At 50.1% G+C, this 17,266-nt stretch overlaps 1 protein-coding gene across 1 annotated transcript in view; it reads right to left on the bottom strand.

The window, feature by feature from the left end:
• FER1L5 (fer-1 like family member 5) overlaps positions 1–17,266 on the bottom strand; it is a 55,453-nt gene that overhangs the window by 11,112 nt on the left and 27,075 nt on the right. The window contains exons 20-30 of the mRNA XM_068564350.1: positions 7,251–7,375; positions 6,312–6,412; positions 5,415–5,592; positions 5,184–5,339; positions 4,072–4,203; positions 2,794–2,957; positions 2,354–2,468; positions 1,435–1,537; positions 712–890; positions 455–607; positions 67–211 (exon numbers count right to left, since the gene is read on the bottom strand). Of these exons, the coding sequence (XP_068420451.1) occupies positions 67–211; positions 455–607; positions 712–890; positions 1,435–1,537; positions 2,354–2,468; positions 2,794–2,957; positions 4,072–4,203; positions 5,184–5,339; positions 5,415–5,592; positions 6,312–6,412; positions 7,251–7,375 (1,551 nt within the window). The remainder of the gene's footprint in view (positions 1–66; positions 212–454; positions 608–711; positions 891–1,434; positions 1,538–2,353; positions 2,469–2,793; positions 2,958–4,071; positions 4,204–5,183; positions 5,340–5,414; positions 5,593–6,311; positions 6,413–7,250; positions 7,376–17,266) is intronic.

Here is a 17,266-nt window from a genome sequence, read left to right as displayed (position 1 = left end):
GCTCCCTGCCCTCAGGTGCTGGGTGTCTTTGGGGCCACCCAAGCCGACTCTCAATTGAATGCTCACTGTTGAAGACGCAGTAGATGAAGGGCAGGTTGGGTGGCTGGGTGATCTCTGGGGGAGCCCTCCAGGAGCTCCTGATTCTGTCCAGTCTCCGTGTCGACGACACCATGTCCGCTTCCCTCTTAGCTTGCTGTTTCATATCTAGACTCTGTGCCCAGGACAGACTCCCTGAGGCTCATAGGTGCCTTTCCTGTTTCCCCCAGCCCAGGCCCAGGTCACCCTTCTCCCCATTCAAAGCCTGAGGATGTGGCTCTGGGGCCCAGGTCCCCCCACCTGCAGTGGTCAGTGCATCTGGCCACACGGGGCGTCTCCGTCTGCCTGGCGCACCGGGGGGCCCTGGCTCCGGAGGTAGGGTTGCAGGGAGGAGACACCTAGCCCACTGGGGCTTTACCAAGGATCCCTCCAGGAGGAATATGGGTGCAGTGCCCTTGACCTTGTTGGGGGCCAGCCTGCGGTGCCAGCGGCGGCGGCGGAACCGGCTCTGGGGCTGAGGGTGCAGGTGGAACTTGGAGCCGATGACGCCGTACTCCCAGCCCTCCTCGTCCTCAGCCAGGCTGGGGTGGTGCTGCGGGGAGAGCAGAGTCGCCCTCTCACCCGGCCCAGGGTGGGTCCCATGGGTCCCACCCATGGTCCCGCCAGGTCCCTGACCAGGCGGCCCCTCACCAGCTGCAGGAAGGACAGGGTATCCTGCTCGTGGCTCAGCCTCCCGTGGTCCCGGTAGCGCACGCGCGCCCAGCGCCGGCGGCGGCAGGAGTAGTAGGTCTTCTCCACCGAGTTCCAGACCTGGGGCAGCCCCGAGGGCGGGATGCCCACTCCGTACTCCCAGCCTGAGGGGCCAGGACACAGCCCGTGGGTGCCCAGGGGCCCACAGGCTCGGGGGCTCGGACAGGCCCGAGAGATAAGCCCCGGAAGGGCAGGCCAAGGGGGCAGTGCTGTCCCTCACGTCCAGGTCTCTCCGGCCACAAAGGAAGGTGTGGTCACACTGCGTCACCGGGGTGGCCTGGCTCCACTGCCCATCTTACAGACAAGGAAGGTGAGGCTCACAGGCGTCCTGGGACCCGCACAAGGTCACACAGCCCGTGAGTAGCAGAGACTGCATCTTGAGCCCAGGTCTTCCGACTCCCAGCCCACCGCCCCTTCCCTGGAGCCACCTGGGGTGAACCAAGCTCTGGACGCGACCCCAGTTCACGTGCTCGGGAGGCGCTTAGCACCTGCCCTGTCTCAAAGCTGGGGCCCACGTCTGTGGCAAGGGTGGAGGCCCCGCTCTCTGGAGACTGAGGACCCCCAGGAGCGCAGGCCTACCCCACCCGACAGCTTGGCCACTTGCATTTCCAGGCCCTGCCGCCCTTAGCCGCTGCCCAGAGGACTGACCCTCGTTGTCCACTGCGTGGTTCAGCTCCACAGCCCAGTTCTTCTTCACGTGCCAGCCTTGGGGGCACTTCACATTCTCCCGGGCCTCCACGGGTTCTCCGTTCTGTGGGTGGACGGAGAGGGCGGGCCAAGGGCCGTCTTGCTCGCTTACTACGGCTATCGTGGCCTCCAGCCCCCAGGAGCAGACCGCGCTTGTTACGTCTGATGCCACCCACATGTTCACTTAATACGCTTTTACTGGCTTGCCTTTCCGAACCGTACGTGTCTTTTTTAAAGGAAACTTTATATAAACACTGTCAGTGGAACCACTCACCATAAATAGGAAACAACCGTACGAATGACTGTGAAAGCAAAATAGTGTGACTGAATCTCAGCTGGACGCTGCTGCCTGCCCAAGGCGGCTCTCGGGAAGGGGAGACCAGTGTGCATGACAGATGGGCTAAACCTCAATGTCCAATCAGTGGCCACCAGCCTCCTGGGGCTCCTTAAATTTAAGTTCGTTAAAAATGAAACAAAATTCGGGAACTCCCCTGTGGTCCAGTGGTTAGGGCTCCGCGCTTCCACGGCTGGAGGCCCAGGTTCGATCCCTGGTCAGGGAACTAAGATCCCACATGCCGTGTGGTGCGGCCAGAAAAAAAGAAACAAAGTTCAGTTCCTTACTGAACTTTGAATTCTGGGTAAAAGCGCCACCTTCGAAAGGGGGAAGGAAAGGTGCCTACTCTGTCGTTCTTCCGGTCCCATTTAGGGGACTTCTCCCCACCACCTTGGGATACAAACCCCATCGGCGCTCACCCAAGGTCACACCAGGGAGCAGGGCTCAGATGGTAACGCCTGACCCAGTGCTCTTTCCACTCAGACACCCCAGCTTCCAAGATGCCCCCCTGGTTGAATCGCGTGGCCCCCCACGCCCCCTGCTCACCGCGTCTGTGTTGGGGATGGCGGCAGGCACCCAGGCCCCCGTGGCGTCCCGGTGCTGGTTCTCGTACACCTCCTCCAGCACCTGGCTCTTGTTGATGTCTGTGTCCAGGAGGAGCCTGGGGGCAGTGAGACCCCAAGTTCCCAGCATATCTCCCTCAGCTTACAGGCCCCTGGTGTCCTCCTCTGTTGGCTGAGCGCTCCCGTACCTGGCAGCCCCACCTGCTCTGGGCAAGGCTGGGCAGCGGGGCCTGGCATGCAGGGTAGGGTGGCGGGCAGGGCCCCCTGTCCTATGCACCCCAGCCCCCGGGACCAGGCTGCAGTGGCTGTGTGCCCGCCCCTCTGGGCTGCTGCCTACTGGCCCTCCTGGGTAAGAAGAAGTGCCAGCTCCGGTGCTGCCTGTCCGGGGGCACACAGGCTCCGGGTCACGCATCCCAGCCTTACCTCCGCTGAGGCTCCGCTGTCCACGGCCCCTGCCAGTGCCATCCATGGGGCTCCTTGAAATCTTCCCTGGGGAGGGCCTTGTGCCCCATGACGTCCGAGAAGCTGGGGCAGTGCTGCAGCCACTGCTGTCCCCACTGGTCCTTATACTTGGCCTGGTTCTCGTACTAGGGGAGGGGAGTCCATCAGTGCCTGCTGCCCCCCCTCCCCAGCATACCCAGCACCGGCCTCCTCCCGGGGGCAGGAGCTGCGTTGTCACTTGTAATGGGACAGCACTGCCCCCGCTGTCAATCAGCACAGGCAGCTGCCACTCATCAAGTGCTCACTGTGGCTGGGCCCAAGCCAAGGGCATTACATGAACTATCCCCTTTCAGCCACACACTCCCATTTCACAGGTGAGGAGACTGAGGCTCAAAGGTCACCTCTACCCCAGGCAGCTCAGCTCTCGAGGAGTGGAGTGGGGTAGATGCCCGCGTTAGAGCCTGGTGGCGCCTGCGATGTGACCTGTCTGCCCTGTGTCACTGCTGACCCTGGGGAACCTGGTCCTGCTCCACCACTGCCACGTCTTTGCTGCCTCTGGACCTTTCTTCCACATTCCCCTTCTGGGCACACAGCCCCTGCTCCCTACACTCATCCTAAATCCCTCTCTGTCTCAGCACCTCCAAGTTCTACAATCTATCCACAACATGCAACTTAGGAACCATGAAAACGTTTTGACAAAGTAAGTTAAAAAGCCCGAAACTCAAAACTTATTTCTCTTCTGTTCTCAGGACCTTCTCCTGAGCCATGTTCTCCCCCTCCTCTGATCATAGAGCAGCCTCTGGCCGGCTGCTCACCCACCTCCTGGGTTTACGGTTCTAAGGGAAGATGCCTCATTTCCGGCTCCTCTGACTGTCCCAGGCCTCCCCCTCCCCGGGACCACCAGGCTGGCCTGCAGGACCCAGCTGGGGTCAGCAGGGGTCCCGGGCTGTCACGCTGATGATGGACGAGACCCCCTGCAAGCAGTTGGAGCCTTGCTCACCTCACATACCCTGAACTAATTGGGAGAAACTCCCAATAAACCTCCATCTGGGTGAGAGTGACCAGCCCCAGGGGACCATTCAGCTGCCCTCCTGTCACCACAGCCTATGGCTTGTCAACAGGGGACCTCTTTAGTTTCCGCCACCTCTCTCAAGCCCCTTTCACGGTTCTCAGAATCTGCCAGTGATGTTCTTCTCCACCTTCGGAGCTGGGCTGTTGCCGGGTCACCCTCCCGCTGGCCCCACCTGGGTCCCCGCTCACCGTCTCCGCAGACACGACCACATCGCCCTGGCGGAGCAGCTGCAGATCCTTGCTGTCTGTCACGTTGCCGAGCCACATGCAGACCCGGAGCTGGGCTGGGAGCGTGTCCTTCTTTCCTTCACCCTCTGGGTACTGAGCCAGAGGCAGGTCAACAACCATGGGGGTGCGGGTCCCCCAGGGGCAGGGGTGCGGGTGAGGGAGGGGCACACACACCTGCCCCTTCACCCGAGCCCTGGGAGCAGGGACCTCACCCTGAGCTGGGTGATGGGCATAACAGAGGCTGGTACGGGTTGCGGGGGGAGAGGGTCAGTGCCGCTGGGGAACCTGGGAATGCTCCAGGGAGGAGTGGTGCTGATGGTGCCATTGACAATGATGCTTGCTATGCGCCAGGCAACGTGCTAAGTGCTCTGATCCTCACACACCAACGCAGGGCGGGCATCATTATCGCCAGGCCCATTTCACAGAGGAGCAGGCTGAGGCCAGACACGGTCAGGAGTTGGCTCCGGCTCACACAAGCCAGTGAGTGGTAGAGCCAGGATTCAAGTCTCAGTGATCCTTGCAGGACGAGAAGGACTCAGGTGGGCCCTTCCACCGTGGCGGAAAGGGCAGTGGGGAGCCAGGGACGTCTCCGAGACAGAGGCAGTGTCCCCCACCTGCCTCCCAGGGGGAGGGCTGGAAACACAGGGCCGTCTTCAGGGCAGGGGACGTGTGGTCAGTCAGCCTTATTTATGGATTGTGTCTGATATGAGGGGCTGGCGCCCAAACCTTATAGATATTAAATATGCAGATAGCAGCCAATCGTGGTCCAGGGGAGAGAGGACAGGGACAGGACCAAGTGAGGCATCACTTGGATGACGGAGGGGACAAATTTGAGGAATATTTATGGGGGGCATGGACTTGGTGTCGGCCACATGCTGATGGTCCCAGGCCCCCGCCTTCCTCTGGAGAACTGTTTAAACCCCATTTCACCTGGTAAAGGGCCTGGCAGAGAGGAAGTGGGCATGCCCTTGGGAGGCTCATGGGGGCTGCCCGGGGTTGGGGGGGGTGGTCAGGGCTTCTCCCTTGGGATGTCCTGGGCCCTCTCCTCCCCTGAGGACCCCTGGCCTCCCCACCTGCAGGAAGAGGGTCTGTGTCTTCCCACAGAACCTGCCGGAGTGCCGGGTCCCGGTCGGGGAGAACAGGATGGTGTGGGCGGGCACCTGTGCATAGGCCACTCGTTGCTCCCGGGACATCAGCCAGATCATCACATCCGGGAGGCTCATCTGGGGCTGCCGGGCGGGAGGGCGTCAGGCCCACGTGGCCGGCTCCAAGGCCCGCTCCCGGCCGGAGTGTCCAGCACCCACCTCGGGGAGCACGGCATTGAGGCGGTACAGCCAGCCCTCCGCGGTGGCCACCATGTCCCTGGGCTGGGCTTCCTTGGCCTTCTGGACCAGCTGCTGCAGAAGGAGGCTGCGGAGCTGCCACCTCTTCATGTCCAGGTCGGTTGCTTTGGGCTGATCAGCCATGCAGGGCAGTGGGCGCCTGTGGCCAGGACCGGGAGGGCGGGGCTGAGTCTCTGTCCACGTCACTTGCTCACCATCCCGCCCGGCCTCAGGGCCCTTCCTAGACCCAAGATCCTGCCCCACGCCTGCTGGCCTGGCCCAGAGAGCCCTGCCCACCCTCCTTAGGATGCCCACTCACTGCGGTCCTGGCCCCGGGTCCTCATCCTTCCCCTTCGCATCCTCCCAGCCCCTGCAGTGTGCCAGGCCCGTGCTCAGCACCTCCTCGTGGACAGAGGTGTGAGCTGTGAGACAGGGGCCAACCAAACCCGGGCGGGAGGGGGGAGGATCCAAGTGGGCTGCCGGGCCATGAGGAGCCTTACAATGGCCCTTCCAGAACAGGCAGAACCCTGAAGAGGGCCTTGTGGATAGATGGAGCGGCAGGGGAAAAGGTACGGGCTGGGACCGTGCAGGGCTTGTCTGGACAACGGGGAGGCTGGTTTGGTGGGAGCACCAGGCATGGGTGTGGGGGGAACAGTGATGGGTGGGGAGGTCAGGGCCATTTTGGGGGTCCCTGAATGGGAGAGAGGCAGCTCTGTGGTTTGGGGAGAGATCTGCGCAGAGCTCATATTTCCTGCGGAGGCAGGGGTGCGGAAGGGTGGCGGTGAGGGCTGTTCTGTAGGGTCCTGTCTGCACCCCAGAGCCTGTGTGAGCCTGATCTGGCTCAGCCCCAGCCCCGGGTGAGGTGCCCACCGCCCCTACTTGCAGTCCTCCATCAGCTCCCTCAGCAGTTTCTCCCACTGGGGGAGCAGAGCCGGGTCCCTTGGATTCCTCATGGATTTCAGGGTGTCCAGATTGGCTTTCTGCCCAGCAGGAGAGAAGCGGCAAGTGAGCATGGGGCTCCCTCAGGACAGGCTGCAGGGCTGATTGGCCCAAGATGGTTTCAGCCAGGACCTGGGGACCTTTGAGGGGTAACCTGGGAGTGTCAGTCCAAAGCTGTCACAGGCCCTTGCAAGGCTAGGATTCCCACCCACCCTCCCAATGGGTGGCGGGAAGGAGCCAGGACAGGGTGGGACCGTGAAGAGGTTACAGGGCCCTGACGCTGGGCTCCCCTTCTATCCGTGCGAGAAAGTCATATTTGAGGCAGAGGCACCGGGTGGCTCTCCTGCCTAAAACTGCTTTGCGGCTTCCTTCCTTAACAGCCACGAAGACCTTTTGTGATCTGAACCTTCCCAGCTTCCCTGGCCTTATTTCCACCTCACCTCCAGGCCCCCACCACCCCCGAACTTCCTATCACCATGGCTCTGCCCGTCGTTCCCTTCTCTGCACCCCACCACTGCCCCCAGCAAGACTCTGCTCCAATGTCATCTCCTTTTTGAGCACCTCCTCTGACTCTTCTCTCTTCATGTCCCCCACCCCAATCTCTCTGCCCCTATGGTTCTCCTGCATCTCCACCGCAGCCCTACTGCACTGCGTACCGCCTATTTGCATATCCGACTTCCCTGCTGGCGAACACTGTGTCTACCCATCGTTGTGTCTTCAGTGCCTGTGCCTGGCACGTCCGTCTCAATTGGCGTGGAATGCATGAGAGAGCTGAGTGACCGGGTTCCTAAGACTGCGACTCATTTTCCCAAGCCTCCCATCAATGACCTGGGTCCTTCCCTGTACCACCACCCCATCCCCCATCCCCACACCACTCACCAGGCGGTCCCGAGCGAACTGGAGGAGGTTGAGGCAGTTCATGCGGAAGCTGACGTCCTCCCAGTAGGAGGTCACGGCCACGACGGGCTTGGTGTTGTACCAGGGCACATAATGGTAGATGTTCCCTGAGACACAGAGACACGAGCAGGGGGTGGGGGCTGGAGGTCTGAGGGACAGTGTTCCCTCACTGTGTCCCCTCAGAGGACCTTTCTTGGGCTACTTCATTCCTCTAGGGTCTGCTACGCATCCTCACTGGACCCCTCCTACTGGAAGGTGGGCTGCAGGCCAGTCCAGGACGGACGCGCTTCGATGAGCACAGCCGGCTGGCCGGAGCATTCACTGTGCTCAGTGTCACACAGCCTTACAGAGTCCCCAGTTTACAGGTGGGAAAACCCAGGCTAGTGATGGGAAGCAGTTTCCCTGTGGTGGCACAACCAGGTGGTATAACGCAGGCATTCAGTTCCAGAGCCCGTGCCCCTAACTCAGGCAAGATGTCAAGGCCAGGGCCCTGCCCTGAGGTAGGGTCTTTCTTCTGGGTGGTGGGTAGGCACAGGAAGAGAGGGTCCTGGGTTCAGGAGGCCCAGGGTTTGGTTGGCGTGGGCAGACATCTGACATGAAGGGCCTGCCCGTGCCAGAGGAGTGGCATAGAGGAGCAAACATGGACAAAAGCCAGTGATGGGCTTGGCAGTCTGGGTCTCCTGGCCATGATCCTTATTGAAAAGAGCGGGGGGCTTCCCTGGTGGGGCAGTGGTTAAGAATCCGCCTGCCAATGCAGGGGACACGGGTTCGAGCCCTGGTCTGGGAAGATCCCACGTGCCGCGGAGCAGCTAAGCCTGTGCACCACAACTACTGAGGATGCGCTCTAGAGCCCGTGCTCTGCAACAAGAGAAGCCACTGCAATGAGAAGCCTGCGCACCGCAACGAAGAGTAGCACCCCCGCTCGCTGCAGCTAGAGAAAGCCTGCATGCAGCAACGAAGACCCAATGCAGCCAAAACATAAAATAATAAGTAAATTTATTAAAGAAAAGAAAAGAGCGGGGAAAAGCTAGATGAAGCATAAAGGAATCTTTTTTTTCTTTGGCCGCACTGTGTGGCTTGCGGGATTTTAGTTCCCCGACCAGGGATCGAACCCAAGGCCATGAGAGTGAAAGCGTGGAGTCCTAACCACTGGACCACCAGGGAATTCCCAAGGGATTCTTTTTATGAGATGTATTGCTGGGTTGACATAAAAGCAAGAAATCCACAGAAACCAAAAATAAAGTAAAAGCAGAAAGTCTGTGAGGCAAGTGGAAGCAAAGCAGACTTTTGTCCTCTGAGTTTCTGGCAAATCTTGGAGAACCGGTTCTTCTCTTTGACGACTGCCAGGGCCCAGGAGAGAGAGCCGAGCACTGCCTGGGGTGGGCAGTCTAACAGGACACCCCATGTGACATGGGTGGAATTGCAGCCCCTATAAAACTATGTTGAAGTCCCAATCCCTGCTACCTTTGCATGTGACCTTATTTGGAAATAGGGTCATTGCAGCTGTAATTAGGTAAGACGAGATCGTACTGGAGTAGGTTGGACCCTTAACCCATAATGACTGGTGTCCTTATAAGCAGAGGAGAGGGACAGAGAGATGACAGGCCTGTAGAGACACAGAGACAGAGGCAGAACGCCGTGCGGAGATGGAGGCAGAGATGCAGTGATACATCTACAAGCCAAGGAGCACCGAAGATGGCAGGCAGCCTGCAGGAGCTGGGAGAGAGACGTGGAAGAGATTCTCCCCCGGGTCCATCAGAAGGAATCAACCCACCAACACCTTGATTTCAGACTTCTAGCCTCCAGAACTGTGAGAGAACTCATTCGTGTTGTTATAAGCCGCCCAATTTGTGCTACATTCTGATGGCAGCCCGAGCAAACTAATCTGCTACGCAGAGCTGGCACTGCCAACCCTAAACCCTCAATCAGTGAAAAAGAATCCACCACACGGAAGAAGACAGTAAGGAAACTCGCCCATCTCCAGCGTGGCTCCGGGTGGAGGGGCAGGAATTTTCCCGAAAATTTGTAACCACAGGTGAGGCCTCATGCAGGTTGCATTCTGCACTCATGCCACCTGCACGGTCTGGAGGAAACTTGACGCGGTCTCTGGTTGGCAGTGCCCCAGGTAACTAGAGGAGGCAAAGACAAATCCTCACCGGAGCATGAAATTTGGGTCAAGTCCCAAAGGATTCCCACAGATAAAGTTCCAAGAAAACGAGCAGCTAAGAAGCAATATACATACCCTCTACCCCAGCAATTCTGCTCCTAGGTATACAACCAACAGAAAGGCATAGAACAGCATTATCAAAAGAAAAATGTTCACAGCAGCACTACTCATAACAGTCCAAAATTAGCAACCACCAAAATCTCCTTCAGCAGTAGAAGGCATAAATAAATTACGGTATTTGCACAATGGAATACTATACAGCAATGAGAATAAATGAGCCACAACCACACCCAACAGCATTTAGGTTTGTGAATGCACTTCACAAATAAAATGATGAGCAAAAGAAGCCAGGCACAAAACAATACATACTATATGATTTCTTTTATATAAAGTTAAAAACCAGACAAAACCAACTGGCAGTTAGGAGAGGGGTAGCAGCCCTTGGTAGAGGGGGGCTGAGGGGCTCAAGGGGCCTCTGGGATGTTGGGACTTTGTTTCGTGGTCTGAATGTTGTTATGTGGGTATGTTTGCCTTGCGATAATTCATTGAGCTGGACGCTTTGGTTTGTGTACTTTTCCATAGATGTGTTATACTTGAACCAAAAGTTTACTCAAGAATTTAAGAAAATAGTGGGAGCAAAAAAGGCAACATACATAAAATACAGTGGGTCAAATGGTGGAAAATGCTATGGAGAAGGATGAAGTGAGGGAGAGGGATAGGGATCTGCCAGAAGTTTTTAATAGAGTGGTTGATTACCTAAGGCCTCTCCTGAAAAATCTAGAAGAAATTATGCAGAATGCAGCCCAGAGAGATGAAAAACGTGGAAGAAAGATTTTCTTTTTTAATGGTCCATATTAAATGGACCAGATTTGATAGCTTGCTTGCTTGCTTGTTTGCTTTCTTTCTTTCTTTCTCTCTTGGCTGCGTTGGGTCTTTGTTGCTGCCCGTGGGCTTTCTCTAGCTGCGGTGAGCAGGGGCTACTCTTCGTTGTGGTGCGTGGGCTTCTCATTGCGGTGGCTTCTCTTGTTGCGGAGCATGGGCTCTTAGGCGCACAGATTTCAGTAGTTGTGGCACTCAGGCTCAGTAGTTGTGGCTCACGGGCTCTAGAGCACAGGCTCAGTAGTTGTGGTGCACGGGCTTTGTTGCCCCGCGGCATGTGGGATCTTCCTGGACCAGGGCTCGAACCCGTGTCCCCTGCGTTAGCAGGCGGATTCTTAAACACTCTGCCACCAGGGAAGTCCCGAAAGCTTTTTAAATGTGCAGAACAGAATGAGAAGTTCCACAGAGGATAGAGTGAATTCGAGACAGAGCTAGGAAAGAAAAGGGGAAGAGGTAATTTTCAAAGAGAAAATATTTTATAATTTTCCAGAATTGTTGGAAAGATGCCTGTTTCAGACCCTGGCACTGAGTGAATCACTGGAATGATAAATAAGCAGAGATCCATGACTGGGGCTCTCAGATATGAGCGTGCCAATACAAGATAGCAATTTTCTTCTTCTACTCTTGGAGAGCATACAAAAGCAACAAGGAGAAGGAAAATAACTCAATTTTCAGCAAAACAAGGAGACAGATATAATCTCCAGGTTCAAAATACACATAAGGGCTGCCAAAAGCAACTGTGAGTGCCCTAGAAGCTGCAAGTGTTGAAGGGTGGCAGAAGTCACCTGGGGGGAATGAATAGCAAGACAGACAGCGAGAGTCACGGCTTGATGGGAGCCGAGGGCAGAAAGTGCCAGCAAAAATACACCCCCAGAACGAACTCAGGAGTCAGACAAGGACATGTGAGCCGGCAAAACTCAGAAAACGAATAGAAAAAAAACAAAAACATCACAGGAAGGAAGACCACATGAAAGGAAGCCCAAGGGACATTAGACTCTGCAGACAATCCAGTGAGAGGCACAGAAATAAGAAAAGCGACCAAAATAAGATGGAAATAAAGAGCCAAGAAGGATCAGGGAGAAAATGACAGATATAGAAGAAAACCAGGGAGAAATGTTAAGCCCATAAATGGAGACCCCAAAGTAGAAAACCTGAACAATGGAACAGAATATTTAAAAATATAATTTAAAAAAACTCACATGGGAAAAGGATAGTCCTTTTATCAAATGGTGCTTGAAAAATTGGATACCCATATGCCAATTAATTCAAAATGAATCATAGAGCTAAATGTAAGAATTAAAACTAAAACATTTTAGAAGAAAAAATTGGAGAAAATCTTCATGATCCTGGGTTGGGCAAAGAGTTCTTAGATATGACGCGATAAAAGAAAAAAAAAATTGAACTTCAGCCAATTGAAAATGTTTGCACTTCAGAAGACACCATTAAGAAAAGGAAAAGACAAGCCACAGACTATTTGCAAATCATATATCTGATAAAAGACTTGTATTTAGAGTATATAAAGGACTCTTACAACTCAATAATAAGACAAACAATCCAACTAAAAAATGAGCAGAAGATTTGAATAGACATATAAGCAAAGAAGATGCATGAATGGCTAAGAGCACATGAAAAGATGCTCAGTATCATTAGATATTAGGGAAATGCAAATTACAGCCACAATGAGATACATATCCACAGTAATAAATACATAAAAAGAGGAAATAACGAACATTGTCGAGGATGTGAAGAAACTGCAGCATCACACGTTGCTGAGGGAATGTAAAATGGTGCAGTCACCTTAGAAAAGTCTGGCAGTGCCTTAAAAAGCTATTCCACTTCTAGCTATATGTCCACACAGAGACTTGTACATAAACGTTCATAGCAGCTTTATTCATAATAGACAAGAAGTAGAGGTAACACAGTGACCATGAACTAATGAGTGGATTAACAAATGATGAATGATACATGTGTATGACGGAATACTATTAGGCGATAAAAGGGAATGAAGGACTGATGTATGCTACACCGTGGATAAGCCTCTACAACATTATGCCAAGGGAAGGCCAGATGCAAAAGGCCACATATTGTACGATGCCTTTAATATGAAAAGTCCAGAAAAAGTAAATACACAGAGACAGAAGGAGATTGGTAGTTGCGTGGGCCCTGGGATGGGAATGCGAGAATGACTCCAAACAAACATGAGGGATTTCTTGGGGAGATATGTTCTAAGATGGGGCACGGTGATGGCTGTCCAACTCTGTAAATTTACTACAATTTATTGAATGGTAAAAAACAAGTGGATTTTATGGTATGTAAATTACACCACTAAATAAATTACTAACAAAAGAAAAGAAGACTTGAATCTACATATTGAAAGGTACACCATATGCCAGGGAAAACTGACCCCAGAGGATGAACATGTGGCCACATCCTACTGAAGTTATTGGACTTTCAAGATAAAGAAAGAACCTTTGGGCAGCTGGACAAAAAAACGAAGAAATTTATAGGGGAAAAAAAAAATCAGAAGGAGAAAAGGTATTAGTTACGAAACTTTAAGAAACCACAAACTTCTAGAAAGAAGCATGAGAGAATTCCTTAATAAATTTGGAGTGGAAAAGATCTAATTATGACTCAGAAGCCAGAAGCCATAAAACAAATAGTTTGCATACATTAAAAAAAAAGTTTTCATGGGGGAAAAAAAAACCCAGAACACCATAAGCAAAGCTATGAGACAAATAGAAGATACATATTTAGAGCTCATATCACAAAGGCCTAATTTCCCTAATATTTGAAAGGATACTAGAAATCAATAAGAAAATGGCTAACATCCCAATAGAATAAAAGAGAAAATTATATAAACAGTCAACTAACACCAAGGGAAATACAAATGACTTTTAAACATATGAAAATATGTCTAACCTCATTTATAATGCGAGAAATGCAAATGACAACTATACCAAAATACCATTTTTCACTTATCGGACTGATAAAAATCCAAAAGTTTATGCCAGATTTTGATAAGGCTCTCACATTTCAGGAGTGTACAATGGTACAACATTTATGGAGGATAATCAGTCAGGGTCCAGCCAGGAAAAGAAAACATCATACCAGATATTTGAAACAGAGGGGATTTGATAGAGAAAATACGTTTATGAAAGGGCCAAGAGATCAAAAAGGGGAAACTGAAGTTACTGAGACATTAGTAACTGCAGGAAGAAGCTACTACTTCCATGGCTGGGGGGAAGGGACGCAGTGGTATGACCAGAGACAAACGCAGAGCCATGGCTGCATCACTGAGTTTGCTGCACGGAGTACTGGAACCACTCAGAACATGATGCCCAGCCAGTAGTGAAACTGAAGAGGAGGGGCTGCCTGGCCAAGGCTGGAACCATGGAGAGATGGGAGTCAAGCTGGGATCTCTGAAGGGATGTAGCTACTTCCAGAGACGTCTCCTGAATCAGAGAGAGAGAGGAAGAGGAAGGGGAAGAAGGAGGAGGAGGGGGAAAGAGATGAGAGGAGGGGAGGAGAGGAGAAGAGAAGGGAAGAGAACAAGAGAATATCTCCCCTTCTATCATCTGACAAGGGAATTTGGGAAATGGAGTTTGCAGGTGTTCAGCCCCTGAGCTATGGAGTGAGGAAGGGCAAGAATGAAGCTTGATAGAGAACAAAGCATGCAAAGGTCCCCTCTTGCTGGAGGAGCTGAGAGCAAACGAGAAAATGACCAGCACCGAGGGCAGTTTTGAAATATCTGCCAAGATGCAAACACACTTTGACCAGTTCCATTTTGGGAAATGAATCCTACTGATGTACTGATTCATGTGAAATAATTTACGAATAAGACTGTGTCTTAGCAGCATTATTTGCAATAGTAAAAGATTGGAAAGTTACACACACACAACCCCACAGAGAATAAAATAAGGGGAGATATTTTTCGATATTGCACAGATTAAACAGATAACAATAAGAAACTATGGTGGAAAATAGTTTGATGGTTCCTCAAAAAGTTAAACATGGAATTACCGCTCCTAGGTATAAAACCCCAAATAATTAAAAACAGGGACTCAAACAGGTATGTGTACACCAATGTTCATAGCAGCACTATTCACAATAGCCAAAAAGGTGGAAGCAACGAAAGTGTCCATCAACAGATGAAGAGTTAAACAAAATGTGATATGTACATACAATTAGATATTATTCAGCCATAAAAAGGAATGCAGTTCTCACACATGCTACAATATGGATAAAAACATTATGCTAACTGAAATAAACCAGACATAAAGGACAAATATTATATGATTCCACGTACACGAAGTATCTAGAATAGGCAAATCCAGAAAGACAAAAAGTAGAATAGAGGTTACCAGGAGCTCGGTGGAGGAGGAAAAGGGGATTTATTGTTTAATGGGTAGAGTTTCTGTTTAGGATGATGAAAGAATTCTCGAAATAGTGGTGATGGTTAAACATTGTGAATGTACTTAATTCCACATTTAAAAATGGTTAAAATGGTAAAATTTTATGTTATATATATTTTGCCACAATAAAAAAAGTAAAGATATTATGAACAATTTTATGCTGAAATATTTGAAAACTTAGATGAAATTTATAAATTCCTAGACAAATTAAACTTACCAAAATTGACTTTAAAAGACAGAAAAGCTGAATGGTCGTAAAGTAAAATAAATCTGTATTTAAATCATTGCAGAAAAAACCCACCAGCTTCATATTTAGAGGTGAGTTCTGCCAAACTTTCAAGGAATACATGATTCCAGTCTTACCCAAATGCTCCTAGAGAGTAAAAAGAAGAAATGCTACTCAATCAATTTCATGAGGTAGTATAACTTGATATTAAAACCAAACAAGGACATTACAAGAAAAATATTGCAGTCAATCTCATTCATAAATACAGATGCAAAAATCCTAATCAAAGTACTAGCAAACCTTGTGTCCACCTAGAGGCGTGGGATAGGGAGGGTGGGAGGGAGACGCAAGAGGGAGGAGATATGGGGATGTATGTATATGTATAGCTGATTCACTTTGTTATACAGCAGAAACTAACACACCATTGTAAAGCAATTATACGCCAATAAAGATGTTTAAAAAAAAAAATCAGGCAAAAAAAAAAATACTAGCAAACCAATTTGAGAGTGTATAACAAAGGTGAAATACAATTATGCTATTATAATTGTATTACATATTATATGTAATAAATATAACAATTATTATATGTAAAGTAGCATAATATTAACTCAAGGTAGACTCTGATAGGTTAAGGGTCACTATTGTAATCCCCAAGCAACCACTAAAAATAATCAAAGATGTATAGCTAGTAAGTCAATAGCGAAGATAGAATGCAAAACTAAAACCAAACCAAAACAAAACAAATAAAAACATTTGATTAAAACAAAAGACAGGAAAATTCCAGCAGGCTTTTTTTGGTAGAAATTGTCAAGCTGATGCTAATATTTGTATGAAAATGGAAAGGAACCAGAATAGCCAGAAATTGTATTATTTTGTAAAAGAACAACAAAGTTGGAAGACTTACACTACCTGATTTCAAGACTTGCTTTAGAGCTACCGTAATCAAGACAGTGTGATATTGGCATAAAGATAGACAAACAGATCAATGGAACAGAATAGGGATTCTAGAAGAGACCCACAATATATGGTTGATCAATTTTCACCAAAGGTGTCAAAGTTATTCAATGTGGAAATGAATAGTCTTTTCAACAAATGGTGCTGAATTGGATATCTGTATAGACCAAAAGAATTCTGAGCCCTCCCTCATATTAGATACAAAAATTAAGTCAAGTTAGGCCATAATCCTAAACAAAGAAGCTAAACTTATAAAGCTTATAGAATGAAACACAGGAGAATATCTTCACGATCTTGGTTTGGGGTAGACAATTAGTTCTTAGACCACATAATGCACTACTCTAAAAGATAAGCTAATCAACAAATTAAACATCAGAATTTGAAACTTTTGATCTTCCTAAGACACTGCTTGGAAATTGAAAAATCAAACCACAGAGTGGAAGAAAATATTAGCAGAACATATCTGACAAAGGACTTGTATCCAAAATATAAAAGAACTCCTGCGATGTCAAATAAAAAGACAATGAAAGATAGGCAAAAACGTGAACAGTCCTTTCACTAAAGAAAGATATGTGAGCATGAAAAGATGCTCGGTATCATTAGTGATTAAAGAAATGGAAATTAAAATTACAGTTAGGGGGATTTCCCTGGTGGTGTAGTGGTTAAGAATCCGCCTGCCAATGCAGGGGACACGGGTTCGATCCCTGGTCTGGGAAGATCCCACATGCCGTGGAGTAACTAAGCCCATGCGCCACAACTACTGAGCCTGCGCTCTAGAGCCCACAGGCCACAACTACTGAGCCTGCGTGCCACAACTACTGAAGCCCGTGTGCCTAGAGCCCTTGCTCTGCAACAAGAGAAGCCACCACAATGAGAAGACTGCGCACCACAGCGAAGAGTAGCCCCCGCTCACTGCAACTAGAGAAAGCCTGTGTGCAGCAAAGAAGACCCAACGCAGCCAAAAATAAATAAATAAATAAATAAATTTATAAAAAAAATAAATTAAAAAAAAATTACAATTAGGTACAACCTCATACCCACCAGAATGGCTCAAACGAAAAAGGCTAACAATATCAAAAGCTGACAAGGATGAGGAGCAGTGGAACACTCACACGTTGCTGCGGGCGTGTAAAATGGTACAACCACTTTGGAAAAATGTTAGGTATTTTCTTTAAAATCCAAATTCCGTTTATAGGTATTTACCCAAGAGAAACGCAAGAACATTTCCACAAAAAAATTTGTACAAGACTGTTCATAGTAGCTTTACTCATAATACACCAAAACTTGAATCAACCCAAATGTCCATGAACAGGGGAATGGATAAATAAACTGTCATATTCATATAATGGAATACTATCAT

The sequence above is a fragment of the Eschrichtius robustus genome, chromosome 15 (assembly GCF_028021215.1).
Source record: "Eschrichtius robustus isolate mEscRob2 chromosome 15, mEscRob2.pri, whole genome shotgun sequence".
NCBI classification, from domain to species: Eukaryota; Metazoa; Chordata; class Mammalia; order Artiodactyla; family Eschrichtiidae; genus Eschrichtius; species Eschrichtius robustus.
Note: the sequence above shows the minus strand (reverse complement) of the source record. Positions and strands in the feature narration are given on the sequence as shown.